Source organism: Sinocyclocheilus grahami, unplaced genomic scaffold, assembly GCF_001515645.1.
Source record: "Sinocyclocheilus grahami isolate Dianchi unplaced genomic scaffold, SAMN03320097.WGS_v1.1 scaffold36.1, whole genome shotgun sequence".
NCBI lineage: Eukaryota > Metazoa > Chordata > Actinopteri > Cypriniformes > Cyprinidae > Sinocyclocheilus > Sinocyclocheilus grahami.
In genome coordinates this window covers 1,705,873-1,722,434 of record NW_015505215.1, presented here as the reverse complement: position 1 = coordinate 1,722,434, position 16,562 = coordinate 1,705,873, and the positions used below count along the sequence as shown (strand labels likewise).

The 16,562-nt window shown below is 37.0% G+C and overlaps 1 protein-coding gene across 1 annotated transcript in view; it reads left to right on the top strand.

The window, feature by feature from the left end:
- Positions 1–16,562, top strand: part of LOC107581546 (attractin-like protein 1) — a 133,861-nt gene that overhangs the window by 40,900 nt on the left and 76,399 nt on the right. Inside the window, exons 7-17 of the mRNA XM_016267124.1 lie at positions 670–757; positions 2,493–2,748; positions 4,077–4,260; positions 4,376–4,530; positions 5,300–5,384; positions 5,917–6,128; positions 8,548–8,666; positions 8,766–8,898; positions 9,775–9,962; positions 11,485–11,698; positions 11,804–11,992. Coding sequence (XP_016122610.1) covers positions 670–757; positions 2,493–2,748; positions 4,077–4,260; positions 4,376–4,530; positions 5,300–5,384; positions 5,917–6,128; positions 8,548–8,666; positions 8,766–8,898; positions 9,775–9,962; positions 11,485–11,698; positions 11,804–11,992 — 1,823 coding nt within the window. The remainder of the gene's footprint in view (positions 1–669; positions 758–2,492; positions 2,749–4,076; positions 4,261–4,375; positions 4,531–5,299; positions 5,385–5,916; positions 6,129–8,547; positions 8,667–8,765; positions 8,899–9,774; positions 9,963–11,484; positions 11,699–11,803; positions 11,993–16,562) is intronic.

The window sequence follows — 16,562 nt, the reverse complement described above, 5'->3', positions numbered from 1 at the left end:
GAAGTCTCCCCCCCCCCCCCCCCTCCCTCTCTCTCTCTCTCTCTCTCTCTCTCTCTCTCTCTCTCTCTCTCAGGTCCAGACTGCTCACTAACAGTGCCCTCCACAGAGTCTTACTGGATCATGCCCACAGTGAAGCCTTTTGGAGCATCACTGGGAAGAGCATCCCATAAGGCGGTGGTACAGGAAAAGGTCATGTGGGTTGTTGGTGGCTACACCTTTAACTACAGCAACTTTCAGATGGTTCTAAAGTAAGTGATAATTCAGAGATCTGTGTACAGCATAACCAAAAAGGCATATTTGCATATGTGCAAATGTGACAGTAATCCAAAATAAAAATGTAGAACAGCAGGAATAATAATAATACTAATAATAAATCAGTGTGAGCTGTGGTAGGAGTAGAGTTAGATTAATTTGACAGTTTGAGGGTAGAAACTGTGAGTCTAAATGTTCTCTGAGGGAACTCTTTGTATAGTGAGCAATTTCAACATTGTGGATTTGACATTTCAGTCAAAACTCGAAATGTGACTTGGAGAAAGTACTAATTACAGGAATATTGGATAATTTGTGTAATTCTGAAGCCATCTTGAAGTCTGAACAATGTTTTTTCCACTTTAGCTATGGAAATGAACAGTGAATTGTGTTAGGATATCAACTTTTTTTTTTTTGCAGTTATAATTTGGAAAGTGGCATCTGGAACACTGTGCCCATCAGTAGCGGACCCCTGCCGAGATACGGACACTCCTGGGCACTAGATCGGGTAACATCACAGTTGAAATTAGGGATGCACCGATATGAAAATTTTGGCCGATACCGATAACCGATTATTCTTTATTTTTGAAAGCCGATAACCGATATGTTGGCCGATAAATCTATATCCAAATTGTTATATACTTTTTGAGAGCCTGATTACAAAAAAGGTCTCATCATTAAAAGCCACATCCCAAACACTTCAACATAAGCAGCCTAGTTTGAACGGTGTACGTTTTAAAAATATTTTTACTCTCCCATTACCAAATTTAGTCATAAAAAAGTCTTACAAATAAATAAAATAATGCATAAATAATGCAACCGATACCGATATGGTGGCCGATATATCGTGCATCCCTAGTTGAAATGTTGTAAAAAAATGTAGCAAGAATATTTTTTATTTGTCTTTAAGCTAAGTAGCTGTAATCGGTGTCAGAATGAGTGAACAAGGCTATTTAGCTGATTACATGTTCTAGCTTTTGGTCTGTGTATGCAGATACAAAGATCTGCTTTGATTATCCGAGCAATAGTATCCTGCAACAACACTTATTCTACTGTCTTCTCTGCAATAGTTAAAGTAAAAAAACTCCACAGTTTATGCATGCAATCATCTGCGCACTTCAGGTGTACATGCTCAGAAAAATGCATGTCAGAACAGCACTGTTGTAAAAAAATGTAGCAAGAATATTTTTTATTTGTCTTTAAGCTAAATAGCTGTAATCGGTGTCAGAATGAGTGAACAAGGCTATTTAGCTGATTACATGTTCTAGCTTTTGGTTTGTGTATGCAGATACAAAGATCTGCTTTGATTATCCGAGCAATAGTATCCTGCAACAACACTTATTCTACTGTCTTCTCTGCAATAGTTAAAGTAAAAAAACTCCACAGTTTATGCATGCAATCATCTGCGCACTTCAGGTGTACATGCTCAGAAAAATGCATGTCAGAACAGCACACAAACTAAATGTAAAAAAAAAAATCTTCCTGACTCCAGACTTTTGAACAGTAGGGCCAGATTTATTAACATGCGACATGAATCTGATAAACTTGGGTACGACATGCATGCAGACTGTACGATGATGACACCTATTAACTCGTAGGCTACAATGCACATTACTATAGAAGAGTAAAACGTCATTAGCATGCACTAGTGATAAACAAAAAGAGCATGATGAATCACTTTGAAAGTTCTAGTTTTTATGTGTGTTGAAAAAAAGTGGAAACGGCGAAAGAAGGGATTAGAGCTTGAGGGAAGCAGTTTTATGTTTTAGCGCCATGATTGATTTCATGTTGCATTTTTAGTGGCTGGTCAGTAAACATGTGTCGTAGCAGCAAATACACTGTGCGATGATCATGCTGAATTTCTGACACTGTCGGAAAATGATCGTAGGCTGTCTTTGGTCGCAAGACTGTGACAATGGCCGTCTTTGAACCTCTCTCACTGTACGACATAGGACCACCGTTTAGGAGCCACGATCACAGAAATCGCCACAGTTGTTTTACGATGTTCTTTAATGTGTGCATTGTCAGTAGATCAACTGCAGAACTTTCCACTCCCATCTGTGCTATAGTATTGCGCTCTCACACTAATTTGCCTTGTTTAGTAAATCTGGCCCTTAATCACATCATTAGCATGTTGATTTTGGCAAACCTCAGTCTAGAATATTGACCAGTACTTTTTTGAAATATGCTATTAAATTAAACTTTCTTGAAACATGTTATTAAATTGTTTTTGTATCTTTTAGAATGACATCTACATGTTTGGAGGCAAGTTGGAGATGGGTGCCAGTAACGTAACAGATGAACTGTGGGTGTTTAACATACCCAAAATGACATGGTCGCAGAAGTCCCCCAGTGTGCCAGCCCACGGCCAGATCTACGCTGTGGAAGGCCACTCCGCCCATTTAGTAGAGCTGGATAACGGTGATGTGGTGATGGTTGTCATCTTCGGCTACTCCTCCATCTACAGCTACATCAGCAATGTTCAGGAGTACAACATCAGTGAGTGACTGAGTAGTGTATTTGATTGGGATTGAAAAGTGCTGCAAGTACCCAAAAAAGTTGTAGAATGTATTTTAGTATTATTTATGTAGTATCATAGTATTTAATCATATTTTGAAATAGCTTTCGTTTTAATTATTTATAATTTTGTTTTTATTTGTATTAGTTTTAGATTTTTATTTTTTTTATATTTCGCTTTCTTTTTATTTTAATTTTGGTTTTAGTAATTTTAGTACTTCAAATTAAACTTATTTCAGTTTCCAAGGCAACATTTAAATTTTTTTATTTCCATTGAATATTTATATTTCATTTCTGCTTTATTTCAATAAAAAACTTTTTAATAGTTACAAATTTAAAAAATAGTTATATAAAAATTAAATAATAAAATGTTTTGATAATTTTTGTTAACAATATTAACACTGGTTGTACATTTTGTTGTTATTTAAAGACAATATGTGACCCTGGACCACAAAACCAGTCATAAGGGTCAATTTTTTTAAATAGAGATTTATACATCATCTGAAAGCTGAATAAATAAGCTTTTCCATTGGTGTATTATTTGTTAGGATATTTGACTGAGATACAACTATTTGAAAATCTGGAATCTGAGGGTGCAAAAATGTTTTTTTAGAAAATCGCCTTTAAAGATGTCCAAATGAAGTCCTTAGCAATGCATATTACTAATCAAAAATTAAGTTTTGATATATTTACGGTGGGAAATTTACAAAATATGTTTATAGAACATGATCTTTACTTAATATCCTAATGATTTTTGGCATTAAAGAAAAATCTATAATTTTGACCCATACAGTGTGTTGTTGGCTGTTACTACAAATATACCTGTGCTACTTAAGACCGGTTTTGTGCTCCAGGGTCACATAGAGACACATTTTGAGAACAACTGTAAAACAAGTAGATCTGCAGGAGTCTGTATCTGTATGTTGAAACACATTTGATTTTTGGTCCAGTAGATGGAGCTGTGGTTCTTTGCAAAGAGCTGTGAGCAAATAATGTATCCAGAGGCTCTTTATCTCTGAAGCTTTTGGATAATCTGTACCTTTTTTAATCCTGTTAAACTCCTGGATCAGGGCATAATCTTTGTTCTCAAGTGATCTTACAAGTGTTGTGAACTCATACCACAAACCAGATCTCATTGGGATGAGGTAACTCATTGTTATTCCACTCATTATACTGAAATACGCTTAATCATGTCAAATTCTCACAGACTGGTTATGGAGAGGCAAAGCAGGTTTTATATTTAAAGAAAATATTAAACTTAAATGTGCACTTTTTAATTTGAAAGTAAATAATTTTATTTGTGTGTACAGGAACAAACACATGGCTGGTGCCAGAGACCAGAGGAGCGATCGCTCAGGGTGGGTACGGCCACAGCAGCGTGTACGACAGCAGCAGCAAGAGCGTGTACGTCCACGGGGGCTACAAATCTCTTCCAGCAAACAAATACGGCCTGGTGGATGATCTTTACCGCTATGAGGTTCAGTCCCGTACATGGTAAGAGTGCACATACTTATTCAAAAAAACAAAAAATGTTGTAAATTTGTCAGTTTGAGAGGAACACTTAGTTTAATTTTTGGTACAACAGTTTGATGTTTTTTGTGTGTTGCAGGACGATTCTTAGGGAAAGTGGTTACCCACGTTACCTGCATTCGTCTGTGCTGCTGGGAGGAACGCTGATCATCTTTGGAGGAAATACCCATAATGACACCTCTCTTAGCAATGGAGCCAAGTGCTTCTCTGCTGATTTCCTCGCCTATGACATTGGTTTGTGGTGTTACTTTACTGCACGTTTGACATACACTGCCATTAAAAAGTTTTGAGGTCGGTAAGATTTTTAAAAATGTTTTTGAAAGACATTTCTTATGCTCACCAAGGCTGCATTTATTTGAAAAATACAGTAAAAATAATATTGTGAAATATTATTACAATTACTTTTTTTTCTATTAATATATATTTGAAGATGCAATTAATTCCTGTGATGGAAAAGCTGAATTTTCAGCAGCCATTACTGCAGTCTTCAGTTATTAGTATTATCAATGTTGTAAACAATTGTGCTGCTTAATATTTTTCTGGATTTTTGTCAGGATTCCTTGATGAATAGAAAGTTCGAAAGAACAGCATTTATTTGAAATAGATTTTTTTGTAACAATGTAAAAAATCTTTACTGTCACTTTTTTATCAATTTAATGAATCCTTGCTGAAAAAAACTTACTGACCCCAAACTTTGGAAATGGCAGTGTGCAGTTGTCATCATTCCCACATGGAAAGCCTAAAGAAATTTCCGAAAAAAAGTCACAGAAATGAATACAATCCAAAAAGTTATGGAAATTCCAACTTTGCAGTTGTTCTATGCTGTAAAATATTTATTTAGCTAGATGTCGCATATGATGTCTGATTCATGAGCAAGTCATTCTTAAACTTGTTTTTTTCAATGAAATGGTTGAAACAGTACACAAGAAAAAGTCATTGAAATAATTTGGTCAATTTATTTTATTTTCTATTTTATTTTATTTATTTATTTTTTTTCTTATAGCATGTGATGAGTGGAAGGTCCTTTCCAAACCAAACTTGCACAGAGACGTGAATCGCTTTGGACATACAGCAGTAACCAGTAATGGGTGAGAAATCTGAATAAACACACTGACACGCTCTCACAAAATATTGTTGTATATTTAAATGTCTTCATCTTCTTCTCCTTCTAGGTCCATGTATGTGTTTGGGGGTTTCTCCAGTGTCCTTCTGAATGATGTACTAATCTACAGGCCACCCAGCTGTGAGGCCTTCCTGGGGCAGGAGCGCTGTGAGGCCGCAGGCCCTGGTGTGCGCTGCATTTGGAAAGGGGGCCGCTGCATGTCCTGGGAGCCCAGCTTCACTAACAGAGCTACACCTGCTCCATTGTGCCCTGCAAAAAGTCATTGAAATAATTTGGTCAATTTATTTTATTTTCTATTTTATTTTATTATTATTTTTTTTTCTTATAGCGTGTGATGAGTGGAAGGTCCTTTCCAAACCAAACTTGCACAGAGACGTGAATCGCTTTGGACATACGGCAGTAACCAGTAATGGGTGAGAAATCTGAATAAACACACTGACACGCTCTCACAAAATATTGTTGTATATTTAAATGTCTTCATCTTCTTCTCCTTCTAGGTCCATGTATGTGTTTGGGGGTTTCTCCAGTGTCCTTCTGAATGATGTACTAATCTACAGGCCACCCAGCTGTGAGGCCTTCCTGGGGCAGGAGCGCTGTGAGGCCGCAGGCCCTGGTGTGCGCTGCATTTGGAAAGGGGGCCGCTGCATGTCCTGGGAGCCCAGCTTCACTAACAGAGCTACACCTGCTCCATTGTGCCCTGCCAAAGCTGGTAGGTATCTGGAAGAGGCTTAAAGACTCCCCTGCCACCCTCAGCTAAAACATTTACCACCGTGCCCAAGCCAAGAAATCAGTTGTTCTTGTGTGTACCGATCTGAGCCCTCAGGTTTGTCTGCTTCATTATGCACTGGCTGTGTTAATGAGAGAGTAATGGAGGGGGGCACAAGCTGTCTGAAGCAGACACAGTGGAGAGTTTCCCACAGCCCTTCTTTGCTCTGCAGGACTGCCAGTCTGTTTGAACTTTTGCCACCTGTCAGAACACAACCGATCACACAAAACCAGCCAAAATGTAGTCTTTGAGAGTGAGTGTGTAGCCCTCCAGCCAATGGAATATTTGGCTTCATTTTGTTTGATTTGAAATTCAAACCTGAGGTCTCTCATGCCTGAGAGGTGCATGCTGGGATAATCCCTGGCAGCGATGGCCTTGTTTATGGTGCGTGAGTGTTTCAGTGTATTCTGCAGAGAGCGAGCCTGCAGTCTGAATTAACTGGTATGAAATAAAAAAGTCTATGTACTATTCATGAACATATTACTCTTATGATCCGGTTAATTTAATCAATCAGTTAAAATGGCTTGATTTGAATCATTCAATTAATTCAGTAATTCAAAATGAAGTAAGGACTGTTTTATCTTCAGGTTGGTGAAAGTTTTTGGTAAGAAGTGTTTGGTATTTTTTTATTACTTTTATTTGTAAATAAGTATTTAAATATTAATTAAAAACAAACAATCTATACATTTAATATCATAAACATTCAAATATAGAGAGGGGATGTGTGTGTGTGTGTGTGTACAGGTTTTTCTTCACTGGTGGGGACTTAAACCTGAATACAGACCATGGGGACTTGTGTCACTGTGGGGATCTAAATTGAGGTTCCCCTGGGTACAAAAGCTTACAAATCATACAGAATGAGTTTTTTTGAGATTGCAAAAATGCAGAAAGTTTTCTGTGAGGGGTAGGTTTCGGTGTAGGGTTGGTGTAGGGCGATAGAAAATACAGTTTGTACAGTATAAAAACCTTTACGCCTATGGGAGTCCCTACAAGGATAGTGCACCAGAGTGTGTGTGTGACAGAGAGAACCTGGGGTTTTCTTGGTGCAAAAACTAAATCAGGAATCACTGAAATTCAGTTTTTGCTGCTGGATAAAATCACTCTTTGAATATATATATATATATACACAGTGGGGCAAAAAAGTATTTAGTCAGCCACCAATTGTGCAAGTTCTCCCACTTAAAAAGATGAGAGAGGCCTGTAATTTTCATCATAGGTATACCTCAACTATGAGAGACAAAATGAGAAAAAAAAAATCCAGAAAATCACATTGTAGGATTTTTAAAGAATTAATTGGTAAATTCCTCGGTAAAATAAGTATTTGGTCACCTACAAACAAGCAAGATTTCTGGCTCTCACAGACCTGTAACAACTTCTTTTTGGAGGGAGTTGAAAATCCGTGTTGCCCAGCGACAGCCCCAAAACATTACTGCTCTAGAGGAGATCTGCATGGAGGAATGGGCCAAAATACCAGCAACAGTGTGTGAAAACCTTGTGAAGACTTACAGAAAACGTTTGACCTCTGTCATTGCCAACAAAGGGTATATAACAAAGTATTGAGATGAAATTTTGTTATTGACCAAATACATATTTTCCACCATAATTTGCAAATAAATTCTTTAAAAATCCTACAATGTGATTTTCTTTCTCATTTTGTCTCTCATAGTTGAGGTATACCTATGATGAAAATTACAGGCCTCTCTCATCTTTTTAAGTGGGAGAACTTGCACAATTGGTGGCTGACTAAATACTTTTTTCCCCCACTGTATACATACACTCACACATGTATTTTGTTTACATTTAAATTCTTGTGAATGCACTTATATAACTACATCTTGTCATATAATGATCCTTTTAGTAAGTGAGTGAATAACTGCTTCTGATGACATAATTCAATAGAATGATTCAAAATGATAGATTTGCCGTAGATTCAGCAGCTGTGCAAGAAATGTTGCTGTGGTGTGAGTGAAAGAGTAGAGAGGGGGAAACAAATGTTTCTGTAGTGAAGTAAGGACATGGAGACACTCGCTATTATTGAATAAAGGATTGTCAAAAGAAAGACGAAGAACAGAGGCCTCTTTGATTCTTTACATAAGTCACACTGTTTGAAGTCTTGCGATTAGAAGTAAATAGGGAATGGAAGATGTTTGAAGTGCTAAATGTTTCTCTTCTACTTTGGTTAAAGGTCTGATATGAGAGTTGGCTGTGGAAGAGCTTAGATGTCTCTCTAGATTAATGTATGTCTCAAAACTGTTGGATATTAATATTTAGGAGTGTCATTTTTCTTTGGACTAGACTTTTTTTGCTCTTTATCTCTGCCATACGTTTCTACTTTCTTTTTTTCGATCTGTCTCTGCTCTAGCCACGGTGGATGAGAGATGTTACCGTTTTTCAGACTGCACCAGCTGTACCGCCAACACTAATGGATGTCAGTGGTGTGACAGCAAGAAGTGCATCTCAGCTCTCAGTAACTGTAGTGCTGTAAGTTGGCCTGCAGAGGGCACCGGTGTTACACCTCACAATTCTATGCACTAGTATTCCTGTGTTTGTTGATGACTCTTTTTTTTTTTTTTTAACTAGACTGTGAAGAATTTCACCAAATGTCCAATCAGAAACTTGGAGATTTGCAGTAAGATGGCCAACTGCAAGAGCTGCTCCCTCAACCTCAGTTGCCAATGGGATCCTCAACAGCAGGAATGCCACACCCTTCCTGGTAAGAATGGCAGAGGATGATAAGAGAGATATTTTATTTTGCGAACAGAGATTGATGGCCATAAATGGGCTTGTCAAGCAATTTTCACACATTAACAGAATAAACTTTAAACTGTTGCTTCTGGCCAAAATTCCAGTCCATAATAACACTTCCTCCAACTATTACTGACATAGAAACTATTCCTATAACATGCTGCTAAATTACTGATGTGATATAAAAATATGTAGCACACATATATTTGGTAAAATAGTGCATTTTAATTAGTTGAATGCATCTGCCATTTTAGATTAATTTAAATCAGTGAGCTTGCCACAGTGCATTCTGGGTTTGTATATTAGCCAAAATAAGTTATCTTGCATTTTGCAACAGCCTTTGTGACGGGAGCGTTCCTATGTTACTTTAAAATGTTGTCTAGACAGAAAGGTCACTAGTTTTTTTGAACGGAGCCCGTGTTCAGCAGACTTAAACAGACACCCCCCTCTTTTTCCGCCACTATCGCTGATATGTAAATGACCTAAAGAGCTTATTTAATTTGTGTTGTACATGAATTTGTGGGGGTCTGTGCTCTTTGTAAATTTTGACCTAAGAAATCTGGGATTCATGACACCTTTTGTCTTCTTTAAATTGTAAATTTGCTAAATGATTCAGTCTGATTGTGCTTGGCGTTTTCCACTGTGGACATTTCTTTAACCGGCCACTTTGCTTAAATGAGCTATTGGCTCTTTTAAAGCTTCACTTGGTTCTGAAGAGGAATTTTCATTATGTTAAGAGCTCTCCTGCTGTCTCTGAAGAACAGAGATCAAACGAGAAATGGGAAAAATATGAGGCTTGAGTTAAAAGCTCCTAATTCCTCTACATCTCGTAACGTCTCTGTAGCCCAGCTGTGTGGAGACAGCTGGAGCAATGTTGGGGAGGCCTGTCTGCAGATCAACTCCAGCAGAGAGAGCTATGACAATGCTCAGCACTACTGCAAGAACCTGGAGGGAAACATCGCCTCCCTTACCACAGGCAAGCAGGTGGACTATGTGCTGGAGGAACTGCAGAAGTACCAGCAGAAGGGGAAGGTTTGTGTCTGCTCATATTTGCACTACCAGTAAGAAGTATTTTCCACATTTTAGAGTAGTAGTAAAGTCATTAGAACTTATCCACAAATTGGATAATTATGTTTTGAACAAAAATGTCAAGCAAAATATTTTAGCCTCTTCAAAGTAGCCAACTCTTTGGTCTTCATTATCTCAACCAACGTCCAAATGGAATGATTTTAAACGGTATTTAAGGATTGTAAAATGTATGCTGGCTACTTTTTGGCTGATTTTTCTTCACTATCTGATCCAACTCAACCATTTTTAAGTGTTAGTTGTATAAAGAAATTAATGCATAGGCAATCCTAGTTTCTGACATTTAACCATAAGTCTTTAAATAAGATGTTTTTTTGAGATCATGAGAAACATTAGCTGTGTCTCATTTAGAAGGCTGCACCCTCCGGAGGTCGCATTCGAAGGCTGCATACGTCATCGAGGCTGTCTCATTTCAGAATAGCAAGTAGGACACTCCGAATGCGACCTTTGAATGCGACCTTCTTTCACAGGAATTCGTAGGATGCATGAGGTGTATCCTTCACTGCTACAGATAACCCACAATTCTTTGCGTCGCCTTGAACAAGATGCAAAGATGTAATGTACACACAAGTGCAGATGTGGTGTTTACAACTTACCTTAATTCGCCTCGGTAATAACGGATAAACTTTGTTTTTAATATCCTCCTCCTTTTTTTCTCTAATAGATGCCTGCTGTAGGTACGCTGCAGCTCCTCAAACATTGAACAAAATAAAACAAGTAAAAGCATTTTTTTTTTCAAATTACTTACCAAATTTAGAAATAATTTTCCTTCATTTAAGTAGTGTGAGAGCGCAACGATGCTCTAAATGTGTTGGCATAGCAACGTGATACTTCCGGTTTCCTTTTCCGCCTGTCCTACGAAGGCCGTCTCGTTTAATTCTAGGTTGAGGACACTTCGTATATGCATGCTACAGAGGATGCGACCTCCAGAGAATTCGACCTCCGGAGGGTGCAGCCTTCTAAATGAGACGCAGCTATTCATTAATTCACTCAAGTGTGTCCAAATTTTCTCTAACTTTATAAAAAATTATTAACAATATTATTGTTTATATTGTGTATAACAACTGTTTTATCTTTTAATTAGTGCTGTCAAATCGATTAATCCGTAATTAATCGCATCCAAAATAAATGATTGTGTTTATATAATATGTGTGTGTGTGCTGTACTATGTATTTATATATATTTATAAGTTTCTTAATATTTTTGTGGAAACTGTGATATTTGTTTTTCATAATTCTTTGAATAGAAAGTTCAAAAGAACAGCATTTAATTACAGTAGAAATCATTTGTAACATAACAAATGTCTTGCTGTCTTAAAGCGTCCTTGCTGAATAAAAATATTAATTCCTTAGAAAAATTTAATGGCAGTGTATACTCACATTCTAATAATAATAATGATTGACGCACACGCTGTTCAAAATTTTAGTTCCTAATTTTGTTTGCGTGACTCATTGCGTTTGTCCTGCAGAAACTGTCCCCATGGGTTGGCCTGAGGAAGATCAACGTGTCATACTGGGGCTGGGAGGACATGTCTCCATTCACTAACACCTCTCTGCAGTGGCTGCCTGGTGAGCCCAATGACTCAGGCTTCTGTGCTTACCTGGAGAGAGCTCAGGTCTCTGGCCTCAGGGCGAATCCCTGCACCGCCAACACAGACGGCCTCATCTGTGAGAAACCAGTCGGTGAGTCTGTTTCCCTTTTATTCTTAGTGAGAGCTTGGAAATAAGCCAATAATATACATACACATTCCCTTTTCAGTAATCTCATACATATTTCCTCCCTTGCAGTGAGCCCGAACCAGAACGCCCGACCATGTAAGATGCCCTGCTCTTTGCGCACCTCTTGTGAGAACTGCACCAGCCAGGCCATGGAGTGCATGTGGTGTGGAAGCACCAAACGCTGCGTGGACTCCAATGCCTACGTCATCTCCTTTCCCTACGGCCAGTGTCTGGAGTGGCAGACAGGAGACTGCGTGTGTGCGTGTCCTCATTTACATATAGTGGCCATTACTGCTTATAATCTGCCCCAGATAAAATCTGTGGTCTTTTTTACATATTCAGCATTGATTTTGAGGGGAAAAAGGAACTGAATGTGTAACAGTAAAATGTGTTAAAGGAGCAGCGAGTACCTTATTATTATTGGTAGAAATATTTAACATATTGAAGTGGTGGAGAATGTATAGAACAGGGCTGTCCAAACTCGGTACTGGAGGGCCGGTGTCCTGCAGAGTTTAGCTCCAACTTGCCTCAACACACCTGACTGGAAGTTTCTATGCCTAGTAAGAGCTTGATTAGCTGGTTCAGGTGTGTTTAATTAGGGTTGGAGCTAAACTCTGCAGGACACCGGCCCTCCAGGACCGAGTTTGGACAGCCCTGGTATAGAACTTGGTAACTTTGTACCATTCATTTCAAGTTTGAGGTCTGTAAGTTTTTTTTAAACAAAATTAATGCATTTATTCAGCAAGGATGCATTAAATTGAGCAAAGGTAACAGTAAAGAAATTGATAATGTTACAAAAGATTTCCATTTCAAATAAAAGCCATTCTTTTGAACTTTTCTGTTCATGAAAGGATCCTGAAAAAAGGATCACAGTTTTCAGAAACATATTAGGTAGCATAACAGTTTTCAAAAATAAGTCATATTTTCTTAAAACACCAAATCAAAATCAAAATAAAATAAAATGGTTTCTGAAGAATCATGTGACACTGAATGGCCTGCAGAGGGCACCGGTGTTACACCTCACAATTCTATGCACTAGTATTCCTGTGTTTGTTGATGACTCTTTTTTTTTTTTTTTAACTAGACTGTGAAGAATTTCACCAAATGTCCAATCAGAAATGAGCAGATTTGCAGTAAAATGGCCAACTGCAAGAGCTGCTCTCTCAACCTCAGCTGCCAGTGGGATCCTCAACAGCAGGAATGCCACACCCTTCCTGGTAAGAGCAGCAGAGTATGATAGGAGAGATATTAACATAGCACATGTGTATTGGTTAAAAAAAAGTGGTTTGAATACACTCTGAATGCATCTGCCACTTTAGATTAGATTTTATTCAATGAGCTTGCTGTAGTGCATTATGGGTTTATATATTGGCCAAAAGTAGCTATCTCACCTTTTGGAACAGCCTTTGTGAAGAGAGTGTGCCTATGTTACCTTAAAATGTTGTCTAGACAGGAAGGTCACTCATTTTTTAATCAGAGCCTGTGTTCGCCAGAAGCTCTTCCTTCCACTATATCTGTTTTGTAATTTAACTAAAGATAAATAAAGCTTATTTAATTTGTTTTGTACATGAATTTGTAGGTGTCTGTGCTCTATTTAAATCTGAGATTCACAACACCTTTTGTGTTCTTTGTAAATTTTCTAAATGATTCAGTCTGATTGTGCTTGGCATTTTCCACTGTGGAAATTTCTTTAACTGGCCACTTTGCTTGAATTAGCTATTGGCTCAGAGATCAAACGAGAAATGGAAAAAATATGAGGCTTGAGAAAAAGCTCCTAATTCCTATAATTAAGTCATCTTATGACCTCTCTGTAGCCCAGCTGTGTGGAGACGGCTGGAGCAATGTTGGGGAGGCCTGTCTGCAGATCAACTCCAGCAGGGAGAGCTATGACAATGCTCAGCACTACTGCAAGAACCTGGAGGGAAACATCGCCTCCCTTACCACAGTAAAGCAGGTGGACTTTGTGCTGGAGGAACTGCAGAAGTACCAGCAGAAGGGGAAGGTTTGTGTCTGCTCATATTTACACTACCAGTCAGAAGTTTGGATCCACATACTCATTCTTTGTTAATATTTTCTATATTTTAGAATAGTAGTAAAGTCATCAGAACAATGAAATGACACAAATGAGAGTTTGATAATTGTGTAGTGGCCAAAAATGTCAAGCAAAATAAAAGTGATCTTCTATTTTAGCTTCTTCAAAGTAGTCACCCTTTGCCTAGACTACAGCTCTGCCAACTAGTTTTAAAGAAGTTTTGTAAAGAAATTTGTGCATAGACACAGTCCTAGTTTGAAACATTTAACTGTAAGTCTTTAAATAAGAAGTTTTATGAGATAATGAGAAATATTAATTCAGTCAAGTGTTTCCAAACTTTTCACTAGCTTTTTCACTATCATAAAATAATATGGTTAAATATTATTATAGTTAGGGATTGGTATCGTTAAGGTTTTAACGGTATTACTACTCTTACCGGTACTGCTTATCAATTCGGTAATTTAACGGTATTCTTATCGGTACTTTTTGTTTTATATATATACAGTGGGTACGGAAAGTATTCAGACCCCCTTAAATTTTTCACTCTTTGTTATATTGCAGCCATTTGCTAAAATCATTTAAGTTCATTTTTTTTATATAATTTTCCAAAAATGTTATTTTACCATTTTTTTCTTATGCTCTAAACAATGTAATGACATGAAAAAATACTAAATTCACAAAGCTTTTTATTTCTGGTTCTCAGGAGGATATATAGCAATAATAAATGGATGTGTGTTTTATTAATTTCTCCAGTACCGATAGCAGAACCGTTAACGTCAGAGCTTATCGATACTCTTTCTCGGTCTTTCATAATTTAGCCCCGGGACCGATTAAATACTGTGTTTCGGTACCCATCCCTAATTATAGTGTAACAACTCTTGTCTATTTTAATTTCAAATATAATTTAGTTCTGTTATGACAAAGCGTTTTTAGCAGCCATTACTCAAGTTTCAGTGTCATATGATGATCCCTCAGAAATCATTTTAATTATTATTTTGGTGCTCAAGAAACATTTCTTCTTATTGTTGAAAAGAATTGTGCTGCTTAATATTTTTGCAGAAACCGTGATATTTGTTTTTCATTATTCATTGAATAGAGAGTTTAAAAGAACAGCATTTAATTACAGTAGAAATCATTTTTAACATTACAAAGTCTTACTGTCAATTTTGATCAATTTTTAAAGCATCCTAGCTGAATAAAAATATGAATTAAATTAATTACATTTTACCCGTGGCTGTTTTTAAAACGTACATAAAATATTTTTAATAAAACATTCAAGTCTCCCACTCACTGACTTTTACTAAAATTGTGTGATTTACAATCCCCTGTTGTTAAAAACTGTTTAGATAAAACCAGATCAAAAAATGGGGCATTTATACCTACATATAAGTGCCAGCGCGGGTCAAATTTACCCGCTATATAATGCCTTTGTTCACGTAATTTTCGTGCCACTTATGTTTTAACATAGTACATTGCTAGGCAACGTCTTTCACTCACTGAATTAGCGGTTATCAGTTTCATAAATAAAGACCAAATGAGTAAAAGAAGGCGATTTATGAATGCTGAAGAGGTATAAGAAGCACTAAATGCCATGAGTGATGGAGAGTCTGATGGTGGGGAGATAAGTAAAGTGTCCTGTCGGCTCAGCATAATTAAATTAATTAAATTTTACCCGTGGCTGTTTTTAAAACGTACATAAAATATTTTTAATAAAACATTCAAGTCTCCCACTCACTGACTTTTACTAAAATTGTGTGATTTACAATCCCCTGTTGTTAAAAACTGTTTAGATAAAACCAGATCAAAAAATGGGGCATTTATACCTACATATAAGTGCCAGCGCGGGTCAAATTTACCCGCTATATAATGCCTTTGTTCACGTAATTTTCGTGCCACTTATGTTTTAACATAGTACATTGCTAGGCAACGTCTTTCACTCACTGAATTAGCGGTTATCAGTTTCATAAATAAAGACCAAATGAGTAAAAGAAGGCGATTTATGAATGCTGAAGAGGTATAAGAAGCACTAAATGCCATGAGTGATGGAGAGTCTGATGGTGGGGAGATAAGTAAAGTGTCCTGTCGGCTCAGCATCTGATGGCAATCAATATATCATATTTAGACGTTTTATCCTAATGTTACTCATAATTGTTAAAAATTTGGATCATTTATTTTTTGTTTTGCCATTTCCATAGTTTATTGTTTGCTTCTGTGTTGCTATTTATTCTAGTCTGCCTGTTTCCTGAAGAAAAAAATCCGATCTGATGTAATGAATAAAACCTTTTTTTTTTTTGATTACCCGAAGTTTATTGGTGTTCTTCTTGTATAATTCAAATGATAAATTATATAACTAAACAAATTAATAATTAATTAGGTGAAGCTGTGCGCTTGAATTTGTCATTGCATCATCTTATGCAATGTGGAGAATTAGGCCTATTATTGCTAATTATTGTCTATAGGCTATTTTAGTAATTTAAATAACAGGTTATCGTAATATATTGATTAATGACATTGTATTATAATAGCCTATTACACCACCCAAATATGTATTTACTTCCTTCTAATTCTCGTTGTCAGTGCAGGCTTGTTTAGCTTAATATTGACTGTTATGAAAAGTGACTAGTGTAGCCTGCATAAAAAAGCCTTGAACATAAAACAACAGGACAAAAATATAGTTGATGACTAGACATAATCATTTCATGACTCTAGACACTTCTTTGTGAAGACAGTAGCATAATACAGTGAAATAATATGTTCTTTAGCCATTCAAAAACAGCTGTCATGTGCGTGGGTAAA